Source organism: Trichoderma citrinoviride, assembly GCF_003025115.1.
Source record: "Trichoderma citrinoviride strain TUCIM 6016 unplaced genomic scaffold BBK36scaffold_7, whole genome shotgun sequence".
NCBI lineage: Eukaryota > Fungi > Ascomycota > Sordariomycetes > Hypocreales > Hypocreaceae > Trichoderma > Trichoderma citrinoviride.
The window spans coordinates 1,743,160-1,764,042 of record NW_020194715.1 but is presented as its reverse complement, the minus strand read 5'-3'; the positions used below and the strand labels follow the sequence as shown (position 1 = coordinate 1,764,042).

General features: G+C 55.4%; 6 protein-coding genes across 6 annotated transcripts; 4 read left to right on the top strand and 2 right to left on the bottom strand.

Annotated features, from left to right (window-relative positions):
* Nucleotides 1–2,897: 2,897 nt before the first annotated feature.
* Nucleotides 2,898–3,608, top strand: BBK36DRAFT_1101776 (kinase-like protein; the record flags this gene model as incomplete). Its single annotated transcript, XM_024889165.1, has 1 exon — nt 2,898–3,608. A coding segment is annotated over one exon (711 nt), but the record flags the coding sequence as incomplete, so codon positions are not given.
* Nucleotides 3,609–5,035: 1,427 nt separating this feature from the next.
* Nucleotides 5,036–5,665, top strand: BBK36DRAFT_1081785 (ankyrin; the record flags this gene model as incomplete). The annotated part of the gene is made up of 1 exon (XM_024888920.1): nt 5,036–5,665. A coding segment is annotated over one exon (630 nt), but the record flags the coding sequence as incomplete, so codon positions are not given.
* A 6-nt stretch (nt 5,666–5,671) lies between these two features.
* Nucleotides 5,672–5,896, top strand: BBK36DRAFT_1118888 (ankyrin; the record flags this gene model as incomplete). The annotated part of the gene is made up of 1 exon (XM_024890523.1): nt 5,672–5,896. A coding segment is annotated over one exon (225 nt), but the record flags the coding sequence as incomplete, so codon positions are not given.
* Nucleotides 5,897–8,367: 2,471 nt separating this feature from the next.
* BBK36DRAFT_1201754 (hypothetical protein) lies at nt 8,368–9,214 on the top strand (the record flags this gene model as incomplete). The annotated part of the gene is made up of 1 exon (XM_024897183.1): nt 8,368–9,214. The coding sequence occupies one exon, from the start codon at nt 8,368–8,370 to the stop codon at nt 9,208–9,210; it is 843 nt and encodes a 280-aa protein (XP_024749918.1). The 3' UTR covers nt 9,211–9,214.
* A 1,420-nt stretch (nt 9,215–10,634) lies between these two features.
* Nucleotides 10,635–15,433, bottom strand: BBK36DRAFT_1118571 (pentafunctional aromatic polypeptide; the record flags this gene model as incomplete). The annotated part of the gene is made up of 2 exons (XM_024890489.1): nt 10,635–10,703; nt 10,766–15,433. The coding sequence occupies 2 exons, from the start codon at nt 15,431–15,433 to the stop codon at nt 10,635–10,637; spliced, it is 4,737 nt and encodes a 1,578-aa protein (XP_024749917.1).
* A 607-nt stretch (nt 15,434–16,040) lies between these two features.
* BBK36DRAFT_4840 (glucose-inhibited division protein A subfamily) lies at nt 16,041–20,355 on the bottom strand (the record flags this gene model as incomplete). The annotated part of the gene is made up of 4 exons (XM_024898130.1): nt 16,041–17,729; nt 17,793–18,057; nt 18,565–19,148; nt 19,225–20,355. 4 exons carry the CDS (start codon nt 20,353–20,355, stop codon nt 16,041–16,043), a joined length of 3,669 nt encoding a protein of 1,222 aa, XP_024749916.1.
* Nucleotides 20,356–20,883: the final 528 nt, after the last annotated feature.

Here is a 20,883-nt window from a genome sequence, read left to right as displayed (position 1 = left end):
TGTTCCCCATAAAGTGAAGTATTACTCGATTGTAGCATTACTGGATTGGAATCCTTTTTGGCAGTGAACAAGTGCAAGGCGTGATAATGGGATATGCTTTGGAAAGCACAAGTACAAGAGTACTTGCACACGTTGTGAGGCTGAGCGCTAGAGGCGCTTCTCCACAGCCAGCCCTGTACCTACATGCAAGGTTCACGTGTCGCTGCGTTTAAAATAACTAGTGAGGTGTTTTGCATGTGATGACTTGGATGATAGTAGTGTATATGTGGTGTGAGTTGATGTCTATGAAGGAGTTTGCGTATATCTGTAGAGTCATATATGCCTGGTAAGTGAGTGAATCACTGATGGGTCAGCGTGTTTGCATTATGAAGTAAGGTGCGCCTTGGATCCTCTTGTTCTTCGCAACATCTCTACCTATATAACACATTCTGTATACACAAGCCTCCAAGGACGACCTAGAACAAGACACGGCAAGATGAAAGGAAAAGCAAAAAAAGAAAAGACATACAACAGCCGGTGTTCGCTGGTGGTCACCCACCCAACTACTAATCTGCCGGTTAGTGGCTTATCTATGGGGGAGCGGACGGGACCCCGAGTTTTCCACTACCTATGGTCGTATGTGCTTGGATTTGGGAGGCAAGCGGGTTATAGACTTGTCCGGATGACTGAACCTTGTAATGCCATCTGCGACATCTATATCTACAAGGGTGTGTGTTGTTATGTCTTGCCTCATATGCTGGGTTGAATTGCTGAGCAGAAATCGCGCCTTGGAAATAGATGGACTGTTTCTATAAGTAAAAGTATTACGCCAAGGTGCTTTTTACTAGTAGAGGAGTGAGCAGATGGCTTCTGTTGCGTATATATGTTACTGGAGTTGATGCTATAGCGTTGAGAAGTAACCGAAACAAGACGTAGTCTGGTGTTGTATAAATCTCAAAAGGCAAATGTAAAGATGATGAAGCTGCTTTACCTGGCTAGAATGGGCGGATTTTTTCTTTGGCGACTTTTATACAACTGCCTTTAAATGTCATTTGATACCTTGTGGAAGTTGTAAGGGTGGACATGGATCAAGGTTATCACGACACTGGGTATGAAAGTGATGTGGCTACTTACGAAACAATCTATTGACGAGTACAGCTTGAATTCTTCTCGACACATAGGGTAAGGTAGAGACATGGAGTGTATTGTGGTTTCTGCAGACCGTTTACACATATATCATACTCTTCACCTAATCGTTCTAGTCGCTCGATGAAAGACATGAAGGAGGCATCCTGATCAAGCCTCTGCGCTGCTTCCATTCTGATAGTCAGATGTCAAGATCCACGTTGATTCGAAAGATATTCATCAAGTATGATAGCGATTTCACAACAACACTTTCCCAGACCTGTTGGACAGATTTCTTATCGAACAAAAGAGCCCTTTCCCTCCCCACTCCTACAGAAACGGCCGCCTCATTGCCAGCGCTGGTCACTGCCGTCCAAGTCCGAGCATCGTACGCTACCAAGGAAAAAGTTGATAACACAGCTCCTGTCGGATTATTCGTCAAAACATAAATCGGCAAGGTAGACTTGGAGGGTTGACACTCAGCTGTATCATGCGGCTCCAGCCACTTCCTGCCTTTGGACCGACAGCAGACGAACCGCGACAGGAAGTGGCAACTGGAGACGCTGAGATGTAAAAGCCATCAAAGCTGCACCTCCGCAATCTTCTTCGTCCCCTTTCCACCATGCTGTCGCTACCAAATGCCATCTTGACACATTCGCCTATGCAGTGTCTATCCGACAAGTGGCGATCCGTCTCAGAGCAACTCGCCAGTACGCTGGCCGCAATGGCCGTCACCAGATCCTGCGAGGATCTCGGTCGCGTTGGGAGGGGCTTCTCATCATTGACGGGCTTCTAGGTAGGGGCCCCTGATATGATCCCCCGGAAATCCCAGTGAAGAGAAAATCGGAGCCAAAGCCTGGCAAACCAGCTGCTTGCCATGCTCTCGACGACAACCGTCATCCTTGTGGGGGATGAAAGGGGTGAGAGGGGGGTCGGGTTCACGCTTCCTCTTCGGAGTTTCCTTGACGCCGCACCCTACCAGTGAAAGTGGCGCCTCCTGAAGCTCTACGTAACAGGTCAGAGCTCCCATTTAATACGCAATGGCAAAAACTACTTTTCTTCTCGATAAACTGCAGCGTCTCCTTGACACTCTGTGATGTTTTCTTCATACCAAATATGCGTCCAAAGCTTCGAATACAAGAAGCTCTCAGTGCAAACACAGCTTAATTAAGTGATGCAAGTTGTAGCAGCAGGTCTTGGTAGGAACTTGTGGCACGGAGATCACGTGGAAACTGCGACTACAGGTACGCCTCAAGGCCCTTAACATCTGGCTCATGATGTCCCAGAGACCTTATAATGTCGCCCGAAGCTGTCCTCGCAATGGGCCAGCTTATCTCTTACGTCGCAAGGCGTTCCACCGTTCCGGTTGACCTGTACTACGTACACCGGCACCGCACATACAGGATGCCCGAGTTCATGGAGCCTGAGAGAGACAAGTCGCCTTTCCGAGCAGATTGGAAGTAGGTGACTCTTACAGGCGGCGGGTGACACGCATGAGCCAGCCTGGCCAAGCTCCTGCTGCACGGCTGCCTGTTCTGCCTAAAGGATTTGGTCAGACAGCGACAGCTGGCGATTGGTGGCCTTGATGAGCCCAACCGCAGCCAGCTGGTTATCGTCACTCACCTTCGGCTTCAATTTCCCTCTTGGCAACCTCCAATCTCCAAATGTTGTAGGGAGAGTTGCGCATGCACGAAAATGGCGGACGAATTCAGTGACTATGTAGTCTGCGGCAGGGTAAGAATACTTCCAAGCGGTCTACTCCATCACTGACTTGATGCTGCTAGGATGATGCTGCGTCGGCCGCATCGACTGTCAGCTGGAACACGTTTCTGTCCCGGACCAACGTATCCAGCCTGGCCAGCGCCGTGTTTTCTGAGCAGGAGAACCACCCTCTTCACGGCCTTGACGATGTCATTCGAGCAGTCACTGCCCTGGGCCTCCGTCGATATCGCTATGAGGAAATTGCCAGGGAAGAGAAGGTGGGCGAGGGGGAGACTTACATCGTCGAGCGCTGTGTCGTGGCGAATCAAGTCCTCGCCGTCAAGCACCTCAAGACAGACTCGGCAATGGACGATCAGACATCTCACCGGAGGCTGCGGGCGGTGATTCTGGAGCTCCAGGTATTGAGACACCAACCCCTGCGGAACCACCCCAACTTTCCCTACGTCTTCGGATACGGCTGGAATATGAACGACGAACAGGTTATGCCGTACCTCCTCGTTCAATACGCGCCAGAGGGAACATTACGGCAATATATAAAGTCTATGGCATCGCCAATACCGCGACGGGATTTGCATATTCTTGCCGGCGACGTGGCCTCGGCTCTCTGTGCTCTTCACAAGTGCGGTATTGTCCACGGCGATGTCAAGCTCGATAACGTACTTGTGGTTCACTCCTGGGATCGTCCTGCTCAGGCTCTTGCAAAACTCACTGATTTTGGCCATGCGCTGATTATAAACGACAAGTTCAACAAGCAAGGCGGCATAATGAGATATAGGGGGACGCTCATGTACAGGCCCCAATTCATATTCACCGTTTGCCGTGCGCTAACTGGGTGCAGATACAATGCACCCGAGGTTCACGATCAGGATCTCTTTCCCATTGATCGAGCGGCCATGCCACTGTGCGATATCTGGGCGCTTGGCGTGCTGATCTGGGAGCTCTGCATCCTTGGAGAAGATTACGTCTCCTACGTTCAGAGGACATGGCCGGAGGTAGAAGCGCAAATGACGGAGCAGAGATTGAAGCCGGCGGACGTGAGGCGATACGCCATGTCGTCAGTGCCTGGAAAACTGAAGAATGTGCTGATCCGCGCAAGCCTGCATTACACTCTCCAAGAAGACGCTACGAAGCGGATCGCGCATCTGGAAGACCTCCCGCTACTGACAGAATGGAAGTGAGTATCTTCCAAGAAAGACCTTGGCGTTTCGAGTGATGGGTCTAGCTAACAGCATACACGCAGTGATGCCAGCATCAGTGGTCTCGAGTCGGAGCTCGCACTTCACCTTGAAAGCCCCTCTCTCACATATGAAGTACGAACACTTTTCGCGTCCAAGGTTCGACGGAAGCTAAAGTATGACAGATGTTTCGATTCGAGAATGGCCGCGAGATCCCCTGGAAGCACGAGGAGCAGATATTCCAGGCGCTCAACCGCACACACTCCAAGGGGCATGCCAAAGACGACTCCTCGATCTCATGGCAGCTCGCTCTCTGCCACCACGTGGGCTTCGGTACGCCACGGAATCAATCATCCGCTTGCAGGTATGCTCAAGAGGCTCAAGTAAAAGGACACCCTGTGGCGGTGGCTTTTGCTTCGCTGCTGGATCCAGACTTCTCGGGGCCTTCAGAACCCTATGTGAATAGAATCTCGAGCCTTCTTCGGTCGACTGCTCCACCTCATTGGCTGCCCCTTGTTGTACAAGCTTGCTTTGACGGCGACTGGAATGCGCTCGAAGCTCTCCTTTCTCAACATGAGGACCCAAACTCTTCGACGATCGATGGGTGCACGATGTTCCATTGGCTCTTTATGCTGGAAGATCCAGAGGCCATGGCGGAAACCTTGAACTCAAGGTTTGGGGAGTCAGCTCCTTTCCACCCAGACTTGCCCTTTTCATGTATACGCAAAGCTCACGATCAATGGCCCCTGCAATTGTTCGGGACTCCTTTGGCTTCGGCAATTTCGGTAAATAGCCTTCTGGCAGTCAAGGCTTTGCTGACCCTCGGTGCGAGTCCACTGTCTCACGTTTACCGCAAAGAGGACCTTCCCGCCGGGGACGCGAGAGTAGAATGGACGGCACTCCATCTGGCAGCCAAATATCACTGCAGCGAGATCCTTGGTTACCTGCTATCGTCAGTGCCAGATGCCTGCTTGTCAAACCTGTCTCCTCTGGCATGTGCCTTGCCTTACTCGACATCACTGGAGCGACTTGCTATGCACGGTGCTTGGCGGCGAGCGGAGCTCGACAAGACTGTTGCCGCCATCCGCAAGGTCCAGAGCCTCGAGACGCCTCTCCGGAGCGGCATGACGGCACTCACACAGGCCATTGACTTCCAGGACTACGACGTGGTTGCCGCGCTGTTGCGTGCTGAGCCCGAGCTTGCGTCACGTCGACTGACTTCGGCTCACGATCCAGCAGTGTTCAATCTCCCAATTCATCTCGCTGCGCAGCTCGCGGCCAGACGGGACGTTCCCGAAGCCTTGTCCATACTGCGGCTACTCAACGACCATACCATGGAGTTTAATTCCGATGCTGATACAGATCCATCCCGCGATCATCTCGGCATGACTCCATTGCATCTCGCCGTCACGGGGCCGTCCAGCCGTGCGACAAGGTGGATCTTGGAGAAACGGACCGGCTTGGTTGAAGTTGAGGACTATCTAGGGAGGACTGCGTTGCATTGTTGCGCATCCGAGGCCAACCTTGAAGCCATTCTCTCTCACGGCAGCGTCGTCATGCATACTGACAGATATGGCATGAGCCCTCTTCACAGGGCATGCTTGCGTGGGCAGTTGGGACTCGTTCGGTGCCTTTTGAAGCACAGCCAGCCTCTGGACTTGAAGGACAACATGTACGGAACTCCGCTACACTGCGCCATAATCAACGGCTCTGTCGATGTGGTCAAGGAGTTGCTGGATGCTGGCGCACCAGTCAACGCGCAAGACCTTAGAGGAAACACCCCGGTTCATGCCGCTGTTCGTATGGGAAGACACATCATTCTGAGGATTTTGCTCAGAGGTGGTGGCAGCTGCGTCATCCAGAATGTCAACAAAAGAAACCCGGAACAGCTGGCTTCCATTATTGGGACAACTCAAAGCATCGGCACGCTCCGTATTCTACAGGGCGACCGGAAAGTGGACATGCCTGACGATCTGTTCTCAGGGGAGAGGGATAGCACGACTGCCGACCCAGGGAGCACCTACTCTTCCAGCCCCTTTCCACTGAGCATCAACAAAGGGGAGGCTCCAGCCCCGGACTTTGCCTGGGACTCTGACAGTATCGCCTACGATGCGGTATCCGAGAGGAACGCTTCAGGTCTGTACGAGGCTGACAGGATTAGGGATGAAAAGCCACCTGCGTTCTCCGATGGCAGGAAGGAGAAGAGGAAGGTTCTGGAGAAGCTCACAAATAACATGGTCGAGGGCATGAGATACGTCGGCGAACGCGACGGCGAAAGACTGGAACTTGAGGACCAGGTTACTACCAGCCTACAGGCTCAGATATTACCTTATCTCGACGACTCCATCTGGCAGGACAACGGACCGCCTGCTGGCCCCATTGGCAAGACTCTGGCCGGCACTGTTTTTGGGATTGCAAACATATTGGAGATGTCAATGGCCGATCAGCAGCCAAGATCCCCCATTTCCGCTTCGTCACGGGAGGGCTTGAGCACGGAAGATGCTGCGGACATGGGCGTGGACGGTTACCAGCTGGTATTACCTGCTCTGTCTCAGGGCCATTCTAGCAGTCAAGTGATTGCCGACATCACTCCTACTTACCTAGATATTGAAGGCTACAAGAGACTCGCCATCGACCAGACGATTGAGATTGTGGAACAGACAAAGCCTAGATGGGCACTACCTCTTAGGTCGCGAGAGCACTTGAGAAGCATGATTGAGAAAGAAGTGGCTCGGATTCAGTTGACAGGCGACACGAGCGCCCTTGACGTTGTAATAAGAAAGGATCAGGTGCTCACGGCCCACCCGATATTGACAGAATCTCCCGCCACTGAGGATCGAAAGAGACTGCGGATTGAGCTACAGCAGAGGAAGTGGCATGCCGAGCGGAATGCAAGGGAGAGGGCCGCTCATCTATCCAAGCTTATCGACAGGAAATCAGGAGTGTCAAAGAAACTTGGGGACTCACCGGGAGCCAACTGACAGCCGGCATGGATTTGACAGTCTGGTGAGCGTGACCAAGGCCGTGAAGCGCGCTTTGGGACAAACTGAAGCCCACAATATCTCTTGGCTTCAGGCACAAGCATACAGATCACAAGATATTACAAGAAGCAAAAAGAAAGGGCAAAAACATACAACAGCCGGTGTTCGCTGGTGGTCACCCACCCAACTACTAATCTGCCGGTTAGAGGCTTATCTATGGGGGAGCAGACGGGACCCCGAGTTCTCCTCTACCTATGGTCGTATGTACCAGATGTTATGCACAAACGATATATAAGGGAGACATAATTGGTGTAGATTAGCCCAAGCCGTTATGGTTGCTCCGATCTGATTGACAAAGAACTCTACTAGAACTTGGAAAACAGCATAGAAAGCTCACAATATCTGCCTTTGGGCACAACTATACAAATAACGAAGTTATCAATTAAGCGCCGTCAGGTCCACACATTTCCATCTCCGTGTCTATCTACTTGCTCTCACTCTCCTTGAATCCTTTTCCAGACATGACGCTAAGCCACGGAGACTCGGTGGTACACTAAAACTTTGCGTTCTCACCTTATGGCAAAGCAGCACGACCACATGCACGACAAAGACGTCACAATAAGAAGCAAAAAAGAAAAAGAAGCAAAAAAGTACAAAAACATACAACAGCCGGTGTTCGCTGGTGGTCACCCACCCAACTACTAATCTGCCGGTTAGTGGCTTATCTATGGGGGAGCGGACGGGACCCCGAGTTTTCCACTACCTATGGTCGTATGTGCTTGGATCGGTGACGAACCAGCTTATAGCTTAGACAGAGGACGCTCGTTAAAATCATGGCATCTAGACGGCCCCCACCCCGACCAGCCGACGGTAGCCCCCCCAGCCGAAGAGCCGCATTGACCACCAAGATGCGTCAACTTTTTGACTCCTCGATGACTCTTTTACTTTGACTCATTTCGACTGGCGATCCATGTCATGGCAACAGCACCAGCTGAAGATTGCCTGAATTTGTAGAGAAATTAGAGATTGTGGCGAATGAGCCAAGACTGTGTCACCAGCTGAACATGACTACTGCAGTAGGCAAGGGGCAAGGCTGTCCCTGTGAGTTGAATGAAGGCGCAACAAGTACGTACAGTATTGCAGCAGCTGTGGAGAAGATCTCCATCCGATCACCATGGCACGATCTCTCCATACCAAGCCATCCAATCGCGTCCTTCTCCTGACCTTAGCCTCTGGTGTCCCCTGAGCTGAAGAGCATGACGTCGCAGGGAAATGATATAAACGACTTCCTTCGCTCTAGCCAAGCAAACCTCCATCACTCTCATCAACCATCCTCCAATCGCTACGATAACCACCAACGGCATCCCATCACCCATCTTCCCACCATGGACACGACGACAGCCCCAGACTCAACCCCCATCACCTTCTATGACATCGCTCACAAGCCCCCCGTAACCAAATCCTGCTTCTCGCCCAACCCCTGGAAGAGCCGCTTCGCCCTCAACTTCAAGGCCGTCCCCTACACCACGTCCTGGGTGCGCATGCCCGACATCCCCCAAACCCGCCGCTCCCTCGGCTTGCTCGCCTGCCGCAAGTTTGCCGACGGCACAGACTTTTACACACTGCCCGTCGTCCGAGACGCCTCCACGGGCGTCACCCTAGGCGACTCCTTTGACATCGCCATCTACCTGCAGCGCACGTACCCCGACTCCGGCGCGGGCGACCTGTTCCCCGCGCAGAAACTCGACTACACCTTCGTCCCGAGCTTCGCCCTCGCTGTGCCGCTGTCAGAGCGTGCGGACGGCGGCTACTCCGAGTATTACCGCTTCAACACAAGCGTTGACGCTGCTTTCACCTCCCACGTCCCGCTCATGGTGAGCCGCATGCCCTTTGACCCAGAAACAGAAGAGCAGACCAAGGCCGAGTTCATGCGTCGCGCGGGCGTCAAATCCTGGGACGACTTTGCCCTGACCAGCGAAGCGCGCGAGAAGCTCATGCAGTCGTTTGAGGCAGCGCTGAGCGATCTCGCGAGGCTTTATCGCAGGGACGACAGCGGGCCGTTTCTGCTGGGCAAGCAGGCGAGTTATGCCGACTTTATCGTTGGCGCATGGTTGAGGATGTCATGTATCTGTTTGCCAGAGAGCGAGTGGGATGAGGTGAGGAGTTGGCATGACGGGGTTTTGGGGAAGCTGCATGACGGGCTGGAGGCGTATGCCGAAGTGAAATGAGGGAATGAGGCCTGGGGTGAGGCAGTGACAGCATCCGCGAGCATTCTGTAGCCCTTTATTATCGTGAGGCTGGCTTCTTGGCTGAGCGTTGGCGTATATCGTGGAGGTTTTTCATTAGAATAATAGCTGGCCGCTTCTGTAAGATCAGAAATGGACCTGACCGATAGTTCATAGATCGAGTAGATATGTTCCAACTTAGTAAGCCCTTAACAACATCTCACCCGACATCGACCAGGCTCCCGTTCCTCCGTATTTGCCTTGTCTGGATCATGGCAGTCGACGAGTTCAAAGTCATTATTCTTGGTCCTGGTAGTCTGAGAAGAGGATTGTTGACGAAGAAGAGATGACCAGTCTCCAGCCAGAAGAAGATGAAGAAGAAGCAGAAGGCTGCAAGCCGCAGGACCGTGCTAAGAGCGATGGCTGTGCCCGCCAAAGCTCGCACCCGACTCCATCGCCCGGAGGACGCTCGGCTGTCACTATCGTCGCTTTTCCCATCATGAAGAGAGCCGACAGGATCCAACGTGCTGGACATACAAGGGCGATTGTTTCCCCTTGGATCCCGGATGCCTTTATCGTATCAGCGTTGTTGCCAGCGTTACTTGCTTGCTGGAAGAAGCTCAAGAGGTACAAGAGACAACAATGCCGGAGATGTCGCCGCTGTGCTGTAGTTCCAGGTAAGCAGCTGCCGAAACAAACTGTACGAGGCCGCCGCGAAGTGACTTGATATGGAATTCTGCAGTCCAGTCAAATCGTGCCAGAATCCAGAGAGAAAAGCGTGGCCATGACGAAAGACCCTCTCGGAAATCAGCCGAACCCATAGATTTCGAGGCTGGTTCGCCCCTTTGATAGAGAGCGTAGTCGCTCCAGACAGAACGAATCAGCATCGGTAGTTTGGACAGCTGAGACGATGGTATTGAGGGAGTTGATGATGATGCTGTCAAGATGGAGAGAGGCTGAGCAGAGATGATGATGATGGTGGTGATGTTGATATGGGGAAGCTGCTGACTGGTGCCTGCCTCCATTATCTACAGCATCCTACACACGTGACACACTCAGCATTCAGGTATGAAAGCTGAGATGCGGATGGCTCCAGTATAAGAAAGTCGTAACAACATGTTCAAGTGCTGGTCAAGGTTGGAGGACACAGTCTATGGGGAGGATCACGACTTACAACTCCCCTCACCAAGCAGCAACAAACAGTCTCTACATCAGTTGAAAGAAAGGGGTAGGTCATTTAGGGGGAAAAGCATGCACGGAGATAGAACACACACCCATGGCCACCTCGCCTTTCGATTCCTTTCCAAAGTGGCCAAGTGACCATTACTCAAGATCGAGGCGGTACATCCACGACTCAGTCATATATAGGTAGACAGGAATCTCTATTTGCAGTATATATCAACGATGTAAATATCCACTGAGCTGCCTTACTCCTTGCCCACAACGGCATCAAGCGCATCGCTGAACAGCGGCTTGATACCAGTCCACGTTTCAAACTTGAGTTGACATCCGGTCAGTATCACTCAGTCATTAGGAGTCACAAAGGGGGAACACGTACCTGGTACCAGCCCTGAGCGGCAAGAACCTCCAGCCCAGTAATCGTCGTCCAGTCGCCAGCCTTCTCCGCAATCTGAATCACAGGAGTACGAGGAGGGTGGTAGGCCATCTCAAGGAGAACCCGGCTCCGGCTCCGGCTCTGGCTCTGGCTCTGAGCATCAGAGGCCGACGGCTTGAACACCGCGCCGAGAATCTCCTCCACGCCCGCATCGATAGGCCTGTCGGCAGGAACGGTGCTGATGCTGACAACGGGCTTGCTGGCGATGGCCTCGGCCTCGGCAGCGCTGGCAACGGTCTGCACGCCGTACTCGGCAGGGAAGCTCGCCGCGAGGCTCTGCGCCTTGCTGGCGTCCCGGGCGACGACGTAGATGGGCTTGAAGCCCAGCGAATGCAGCGCAAAGATGGCAGCGCGGCTCGTGCCTCCGGCTCCCACCACGACGGCACTGCTGGCATCGCCGCTCTGCGTCGTGACGCCGGCGTTGCGGAGCACGTGGACCATGCCCTTCCAGTCCGTGTTGTCGCCGGTGAGTCGCTGGCGGCCGCCGCCCAAGGACTCGTCAGCCGTCGGGATCACGGTGTTGACGGCGCCAATGATCTTGACCGCTTCCGTCAGATCGTCAAGGTGCGCCATGATGTCCTGCTTCAGGGGGATCGTGACCGACGCACCGCCAAAGTCCGCGCTGCGCAGCACCTCGACGACGTCCTCGACCTTGTCCGTCTCCAGACGCTTGTACTCGTGCGGCAGGCCGACCTGGCGGAAGAGGGTGTTGTGAAGAGCCGGCGACCGCGACTTGCTGATCGGCTTGCCGAACAGGTAGAAGCTCTTGGGCTCGATCTCGCCCAGCAGGGACAGGCCTTGGCGAATCTCGGCCGCGGAAAGCTGGCCGGGCGCAGCCTTGAAGGGGAGGGCAGGGTGCGAGACGGGCGTCAGGAAGCCGTTTAGGACGCGGCTGAGTTTTCCGGCGGAGCCCATGTTGAGAGCAATGATGGGCGTCGGCTGGGCTGCCAGCATCCTCGACTTGAACCGGATCAGGTCAAAGTTGTCCTCGATGCTGCGAGCAGTGCCCACCAGCTTGATCACGTCGCCATACCGCAGAGCCCTGTTGTAGGCAGAGATCCACGAGGCGTTCTTCCACGACAGCGTGCCGGCGGGATCGTGGTGAGAGGTGATGATGACCGTGTGCCCTCGAGAGTCTCGGACCTGCTGGATCACCTCGTCGGACAGCGTGACCTCCAAGTCGAGATACTCGACGCCCATGCGAAGGGCCAGGCGGTAGAGCGCAAGACGCAGCTCGTCGTTGTCGTCGGGGAACTTGCCGCCCTGGGACTCGCTTCGCACGGTGAAGATGATGGGCTTGCCCGTCACATGCCTCAGCAAGGACACCTGTTTCATCACGGCTTGAGGCTGCTGGTCTTGCAGGAGATCCACGCGGAGCTCCACGGCGTCGCAATCGGCAGTAACGCGAGGCAGAATGTCGACGGCGTCCTTGAGATCGGGTAGCGTCAGCGAAACGAAAAAGCTGTGCTTCTTCTTGGAGACCGTCTCGAGCGTCTTGGACTTTCCAGAGATGACCGAAACGAAACGGGTGAAATCCTCGGGGATCTCAGCCTCTGCCACCGAGGAAGAGCCCTGCGAGTGCGGGCTGTAGTAGAGGAAGTTGCTGCACTCCCTGTACCACGGCCTCCTGCGCTCGTAGACCTCCCTGATCTCGTTGGTGTATGCCGGCCTCGTCTTGTCCTGGCTGAGGTAGTCAACCACCTGGTCGGTATCCCGCTGGACGAGCAGCACGAGACCACCATTGGCGCCATACGACTTCAAGAGCTCCCGGGCAGCCGGTGTCTCGACGAGTCCGCCTCCGCACGAGAACACGTAGCCGTTGGGGTGAGCCACGATCACGTCGCGCAAAAGGGCCAGTTCGTCCTCTCGAAACCCTTCCCAGCCGCGAGAGCCGGCAATCATGTCCGGAATCGTCATGCCGGCCCGTCGCTCGAGCTCGTGGTCCAGGTCCATAAACTTCCAGCCGAGCGTCTTTGCAACCCACTTGCCGGCAGTCGTCTTTCCGGCGCCTCGCATGCCAACGACGAAGATGGAGCGCTGGATGCTGGCGGGCGCCTTGGGCTTGGTCTCGCGGCTGCTTTCCGTGTCCACGCCCTCCAGGTTCGCCTTGAACTCGTGGGACAGGACGTCCCACCAGCCAGGCCAGGTCTTGCCGACGCACTCTCGCTCGGTGATCAGCACAGGGCCGGGAGCGGCGAGCGACAAGACGCTGAAGCTCATCGCCACGCGGTGGTCATCGTAGCAGTGGATGCTCTCCTTGGGCGTCGTCAGGCTTTCCCTGGGCTTGCCGACGATCTGGATGCCGTCCTCAAGCTCGTTGCACACAACACCAAACTTTGCCAGCTGGTCCTTCATCGCCAGGATGCGGTTGCACTCCTTCACTCGCTGGTTGGCAATTCCGGTAATCTCCGTCGTGCCCTCGGCCACCGCTGCCAGGACCGTGGCAGTGAGGAAGGCATCCGTCATGGTCGTCATGTCAACGCTGGGCAGAGCCTTGAGGCTTCCGGACTTTGGTCCAGTGACGGTAGTCGTGTAGTCGTCCTGGTGGACCTCGCATCCCATGGGCTCGAGGATCTTGACGGCGAACTGGGCATCGCCCTGCAGGGACTTGGATCCAATGTTGGGAATCGTGCAAGTCGTTCCGGTAATGGCAGCCACCGCGAGCGGATACGTGGCCGAGCTGGCGTCGCTCTCGACAGTGTACTCGGCCGGGTTCTGGTAGACGCCCTGAGGAATGTGGTAGGTGTCCGGCTCGTCGGCAGAAGGAGTGACGTGGATGCCGAACGACTTCATCATGGAGATGGTCATGTCAATGTACGGCTGGGAAATGGGCTTGCCTCCCACCAATCGCAGAGTGACGGCCTTCTTGGCATAGGGGGCGGCCATGAGGATGGACGACACATATTGGGAGGAGACAGTGGCCGCAAGCTCGATTTCGCCTCCCTCGAGACCGTTTGAGGCATTGATCCGGAGCGGAAGGCTCTTTTCGCGCTCCAGGTAGTCAATGGCAACGCCGTTGGTGCGCAGGGCATCGACAAGGGGGCCGATGGGTCGGAGCTTCATCCTCGCGTTGCCGGTGAGAACCGTGGTGGTCGCCGTGCTCGTGGGCGCGCACAGAGCCGCAACGGTCGTCAAGAAGCGCGATGCGGTTCCCGCGTTGCCAATGTACAGGGGCTCGTCCGAGGCCTTGAGCTTGCCGGAGTTGCCCTCGACAACCAGGACTTGACCCCCGTCTTCCCACGAGTAGGACGTGCCTCCCAGCGTCGAAACGGCCGAGAGCATGTACTCAGTGTCGTCCGAGTGCAGCAGGTTCCTGATTCTGCAGGAACCGGAGCCGAGAGCGGCGAGGATCAGGGCTCGGTTCGAAATGCTCTTGGAGCCAGGGGGCGTGATGGTGAGGCGAAGGTCGGCGGGAATGCCAGGCGTCACCTCGATGGAGTCGGACAGGACGATTCGAATGGACTTGTCGTCCACGGAGCTTGCCTTTGCCTCGTAGGTCTTGCCAATCGCCGACAGCAGCACAATCTTCTTCTGGCTCCCGTCGTTCTTCTTGTCGACGGCCATCTTCTTGAGCAAAACATCCACGGGGCACTTCTTGCCGGCGGTCAGGCTGACGACACGCTTGTCCTTGAGCGAGGTGGGCAGGCCGTAAGAAGCAATGCACTTCTCCAACCGCGCGACAGCCTCCGGCCGCAAGACGCCCAGGAACCGGGCCAGCTCGGCCTCCTTGACCATGCCAATGGCCACGGCCTCGCCGTGAAGGAGCTGCGGGGTCAGGAGCGCCTCGATGGCATGGCCAATGGAGTGGCCAAAGTTGAGCAGGTTCCGCAGCCCGCCCTCTCGCTCGTCGGACGAGACGACCTCGGCCTTGACCCGCGCGGAGCCGGTGACGATGCGCTTGAGCGCGTCCTTGATGGGCTGCAGCCGGTGCTGGCCCTTGGAGCGCACGCTGGCCAAGATGGTCGCCGCCGACTCCTCGAGGACGGTGAACTCCTTCTCGTCCCAGATGGCGGCCGTCTTGACGACCTCGGCCATGCCGTTGATGAACTCGCGCACCGGCAGCGTCTCGAGAAAGGCGAGGTCGATGAAGATGCGGCGCGGCTGCCAGAACGCGCCGACGAGGTTCTTGCCCATGGGGGTGTCAATGGCCGTCTTGCCGCCAATGGACGAGTCCACCATGGCCAGCAGCGTCGTCGGCACCTGGACGAAGCGCACGCCGCGCATGAAGGTGGCCGCGACGTAGCCAATCATGTCGCCGATGACGCCGCCGCCCACGGCGACGATGACCGTGTCCCGCGTGCATTGGTGCGCCAGCAGCCAGTCCTCGATCTCGGCCTTGGTCTCGCGGCTCTTGGACGCCTCGCCGGGCGGGATCGCATACGTGAGCAGCCGCGCCGCGGGGTTCGGCTTGGACGCCTCGAATCGCTGCTGGAACGCGGGCACGTACGTGTCGAACAGGTTCGTGTCGGTGATGAGGACGTACGTCGACGACGCCAGGTTCTGCGTCAGGTCCTGGACGATGTAGTCGGGCCACAGGCCATGGTCGACGACGATGTTGGGCTCGCCCAGGATCGAGATGGTCTGGGGAGGGGCTTTCGCTGCGTCCGCCATTTTTTTGCGTCTTTGAAAGGCGATTGACGCCTCTGACCAGTGCCAATCAAAATTGAGGCTTGTCCTTGTCTCGAGAATCAACACAGTCAGTAGTAGGAGAAAGGAAGAAAAGGAACCAGGAGGGAAAGAAAAATGAGCCTTCTTCCTGGGACGGGAGCTAAACTGAAAGTCTCGAAATTCTTTGGTGGGGTGAGCCAACCTTCAAAATGCAGCTCATCGAGTCACTACCGATATCGGGCTAACGCCAAAATCTATCAATAGCCAACGTCGGACATGCATGCAACTGCCCATCAACTCCGAGACGGAGGGTTACATTCAGGATTACACGTGTGTCTTCCTTCTTCTTCTACTGCATACTACGAGTATACATAATCTGACAAGCGTGCAGATTTCAGGTATGAGAAGAATAAGCCTCGCAATCCATCGCCGAAGAAGCCCACTCAGTGGCAGGGCAAGTGGTATTTTGTTTTTCTCGGCATGAATACACCTAGTAGTGCTTTATATAAGATACAAGTTCAGGCCTCATCTACTATACCTACCTGTACTCCAGACTCCAATTACGCCAAAGAAAATAGTTCCCATCTACTTACAGCACGCTTTCATACGCTCATGATGAAAAGCGAACATCCAATGGCGCCCCCTCCAAGCCCAGAGACGCCGCCGCCGCCGCCGCCGCCGTGGACGACCCCTGACGCCGAATGTAAGCAAGCAGCCGGATGCACCCCGAAGGAGTGATGCCCTCTGCGCGGCGAGCCTGCGCCAGGGTCTCGGGCCGCGTCCTCCTCAGCACTTCCTTTTCCGACAAGGCCAGGCCAGGGATGCTGTCGTAGTCGAGGTCCAGCGGCAGGCGAATGTTCTCGTCGTTGACGAACCGCCCGCGCTCGGCCGCCTGCATCTTGATGTACGGCGCGTACGCCGCCTCGATGACGACTCTGTCTCGGATCCGCGGCGGGTAGTTCATGACTTCGGGCACGATGGAGCTCAGCTGGTCCAGCTGCACCCGCTCGGTGGTGTTGGACAGCCGCAGCATGTCGACGCCGGTCCGGCGCTGCGAGCTCTTCTTGACCTGGAATCCTGCCTTGCTCCACTCATCAGCCGCCAAGGAAACGGCGGCCAGGGACTTGGTCAGATCCTCAATCTGCTGCTTCTCATCCGAAAAGACGCTCCATCTGTGGTCCGAGACGACGCCCCATTCCCGTCCCTTTTCGGTCAAGCGGAGGTCAGCATTGTCCGCTCTGGCCGCCATGCGGAACTCGCTTCTGGACGTAAACATGCGGTAAGGCTCCGTGACGCCCTTGGTGATAAGGTCGTCAATCATGATGCCAATGTAACCGTCCGATCGAGATAGCGATGCCCCAGGCAAACCGAGGGCAGCTCGTCCGGCATTCATACCGGCTATGACGCCCTGGCCGGCAGCCTCCTCGTATCCCGTGGTGCCATTGATCTGACCTGCCAGATAGAGGCCGCCGATTGCCTTCGTCTCCAGAGTAGACTTTAGCCCTCGGGGGTCGACATAGTCATACTCGACACCGTAGCCAGGCTGCAGCATCTTGACTTGCTCGAGCCCTTGTATCGACCGCAACACCTGCTCTTGCGCCTCTGCGGGGATCGTCATGGAAAGGCCGTTCGGGTATATGATTGGGTTATCGAAGCCCTCCGGTTCAAGCCATACGATGTGACGCTCCTTGTCCGCAAACCGGATGACCTTTGACTCGAGAGAGGGGCAGTATCTCGGGCCCCTTACGGTTTCGCGAATGTGGATCGACTTGTCCAGGTTTTCTCGGACAATCTTGTGTGAAGCCTCGTTCGTGTATGATATGCTGCAGGTAAGCTGGTCCTGCACGGCGACCTGGGTATTGAGATAGCTGAAGGGCGCGGGAGGGTCGTCGCCAAACTGCCTCTGGAGTATGTCGAAGTTGATGGTCGATTTGTCGAGCCGCGGAGGCGTCCCCGTCTTCAACCGTCCCAGTTGGAAGCCAGCTTCCCGTAGTGATTTGCTCAGGCCCGTTGTCGCCGCCTCTCCAATGCGACCGGCCGGATAGGCCTCGAGCCCAATGTGGATTTCGCCGCCCAGGAATGTTCCGGTCGTGATGACTACTCTTCCGGTCTGCAGGATCTCGCCGTTCTCCAGTCGGACACCAGCGATTGAGCCCTTGGTGCCGTCGCTTGAGCCTTCGTTCTCGGAGAGGATAATGTCCGACACGCTTTCGAGGACGATGGACAGGTTCGGGTACGACTCGAGCTCGCTTCTCATGTATTTTTTGTAGAGGTTCCGATCAATCTGTGCTCGCGGGCCCTGTTATAGAAGACAAACATTAATATCAAGGCCGGACATGGTAAATCAAAATAAGACGCATACCCAGACGGCCGGGCCCTTCCTCCGGTTCAGCAGATGAAACTGAACGCCCGCTTTGTCAATAATCCTCCCCGCCAAGCCATCCAGCGCATCAATCTCTCGGATGATGGTCCCCTTGCCAATGCCCCCGAAGCTCGGGTTGCAGGAACATGTGCCCAGGTTGTCCATCTTGGGTGTCACCAGCGCCGTCCGCGCACCGGCTCTCGCAGCAGCAGCGCACGCCTCGGCACCGGCATGGCCACCGCCTATGACGACGACATCGAAGGCCCTGTTTCATTGCAGCGTTAGCTACTATTTTCTCTCACCGAGATCTGTCTAGGGATTGTCGTAGAAAGCGCTGAGACATACCTGTGCCTGTCGGTCACGGTAGCAAACCGACGGCGCCCCCAACTTGGGCGCCAGTGAACTGACCGAGTACGCAATAAGGCACTCATTTCATCTCGCAGTCATCTACTACTGATATTGCTTGCGCCCCAGAAGACGTTCATCCTGCATCAAACATTCGCCTGCTAGATTCAAGATCTTCGCGGGATGGTCGCAATAAATTTTATCGATAAAGGTTTCGATAATTGCATATTTTGGATTGATGTATATGACGTATCTTCTACAGCCAGCATCCAGCGCATTAGTCCTACTAGGCATGTGCGAGAGACGAGCCTTCAAGTCTTCTGATGAGTAGATCTCTCGGTATCATTCAGGCATTACACAATATCTCGCTGTAAAATTGTCGCCCATTCGCTCGTCACCAACATCTGGCCCGGGTCACACTCTTCACGCCCAAGACAAGACGGCGTCCTCCACCTCCTCCAGAAACGTCGTCGCGTTGTGAACCGTCGTGCCACCAAGAACCACACGCACGCCGGGCATCGTGGCATTGACTCCAGCAATCATCTTGGCCTCCTCATATGTCACTCCCCCCACCATGAAGACGATAATGTCCTGCGGCTTGTCTCGGGTCGAACTGCCGTCATCCACGAATGGGTATTGTTGCTCTTTCAGCCGGCCCTTGATGAGGTTCTGCAGGGTGCCCTCTAGCAGCGAGTTGTGCTGCGTGTAAACGTTTTCGACGCCCTTTAGGCCCTTGAATCGGTTTGCTGTGCCGGAAAAGATGCCAGCCGAGTCAAATATATCTGTAATGCCGGTTCGGGAGTCCGGGGTGTGTAATGAAGAGTGATAGGTCAAGACTTTCTTAACCAGATCAGCCTGTCTCGGAGATACGTTGCCGGCCGCTACGAGAAGATCCATGAGCATGGGAAGGGCACTCCCGGGGTGTTTCTGATAGCGCAAAGCATATAGAGCCACAACACCAACTTTGCTTCCCGCCGAGATGTTAGGTGCTTGGATCATTCTTTGTACGGCCTGAGTAAATGAAGTTAGCTCCATCATTGTTACCTGCCAGCGCTCATCAACTCCGAGAATTCGGAAGGGTATCTACCTTGAGATCGGAGTTATGGTTGTCGTTGCAAGCCAAGCTCTGCTCCAGTTCGCTGACTTCCAACAGACTCTCGGCAGCAACTCTCCGACTGAGCTCGGAGACAAGCGTAACGTGCTTGCTCACATTCCCAGAGAGCTTCCGAAACTCCGGATACTCCTCGATAAAGCGCTTCATATCCGAGATTGACTCGATGTTGGCGTTGTTTTTCGTCTTTGACTGGTATTGCTCAACATATTCCTTGATCGTCCCGCCCAAATCGCCAAAGTTCAGAAACATGTTCTTCTTGAAGAAGGGGTCTTGATCCTGGGAGAGAACAATTTCTTTGAGCTCGGGCCTGATGTCTGGTACGTCGCTAAGGTCAACTCGGCCATTCTTGATGCCGAGAAGATGGTGAACCATTGCCTGGTAAGTCCACTGGGTCAGGAGCGGTGTTACCGGGTCCTCCCTGCGATCCAGAATGAGAAGGATGGGAGGCGTGTCGACTTTCCGGAAATCAAACAGCTGGTCTTCCTTTGTCATGAGGTATCGTACTTCGGAGGCAAGCTTTGCAGCAAGAGGGCTGCTCTTCTGATATCGAATCAGCGGCTTCTTCTTGAGGGAGAGGAGGACGGCGAGAAGGCCTTCCGAGCAACGCTGCAGAGAGTCCGGGTTCCATTTATCCGGGCCACCAGCCCATATCCGCTGCTGCGGAAGGGTCATGTTCAAACTGAAGAGATCGGGGTTGATGACGATGTAGTCGGCAAAATGCTCCTGGACAACCTTGACGACTTCATGGTCGTCCGCCTCGGCGAGCCGCTCCAGGGCAGACTTTTTGGCTACGTTTGTGAAGAAGAGGTAGTACTCTCCGTACTTTGGGTCCCGGAGCTCGTCTATGAGCAGCTGGATGGTCTCGGGCGAGGGGCGAACCAGGCAGATGCAGCGAAGATGGCGCATCTTTTCGCGGCTGGCGTTGTCCAGGCGGTCAATGAGGTAGACCTCATACTCAAGCAGCGAGGACTGTGTGATGGCCGTGGACACGATGGAGATGGTCTCCCTATCTAGCAAGAGGACCTTCATCTTGGAGGATGAGGCATCGCCCGAGGACAGCATCATCTTGGAGATGTATCCGGCGACGGCTTGTGAGACATCCATGATGACGTGGCTGGTGCTTTGCCGCTAGCTACATGGTATTATCCGTCGAGAAGCTTGGGAAAGTATTCGCGATAGCCAGAAAGGCTTGAAGAATCAAGCTCGGCGTCGGTTGACTGATGGATATTCCGTTCGTTGCTGTGTAAGATAACGACAGGCTGGAGACGTGTTACGGGAGTTTGGGAGTGACCTCACTGTGCACCTGGAGGTGAGTGCCCAATGAGGTAAGACGGAGGGCGGAACAACTGACCGCCGTAGGGGTGAGCTCGGCGGCCTAGTGCCAGATCGGGACTAAGACAAGAGCTGCGTGCCAGGTACCTACCTACATGAGGACATGCAACTTCACCCATCCTTGATAAGATGATGTGTAGATACATAGATACGAAGGCAGTATAATGAGCAGTCAGCTCCTCAAGTTCTTGTCCTACTTTCTCCTCTTCATCAAGCAGATGTTTGCAGCAAGGACAATGAGGCCCGTTGCAGCTTCTTTCTCTGCTCCATCGCTGATGGAGAGGTACCGCAGATTGTGGG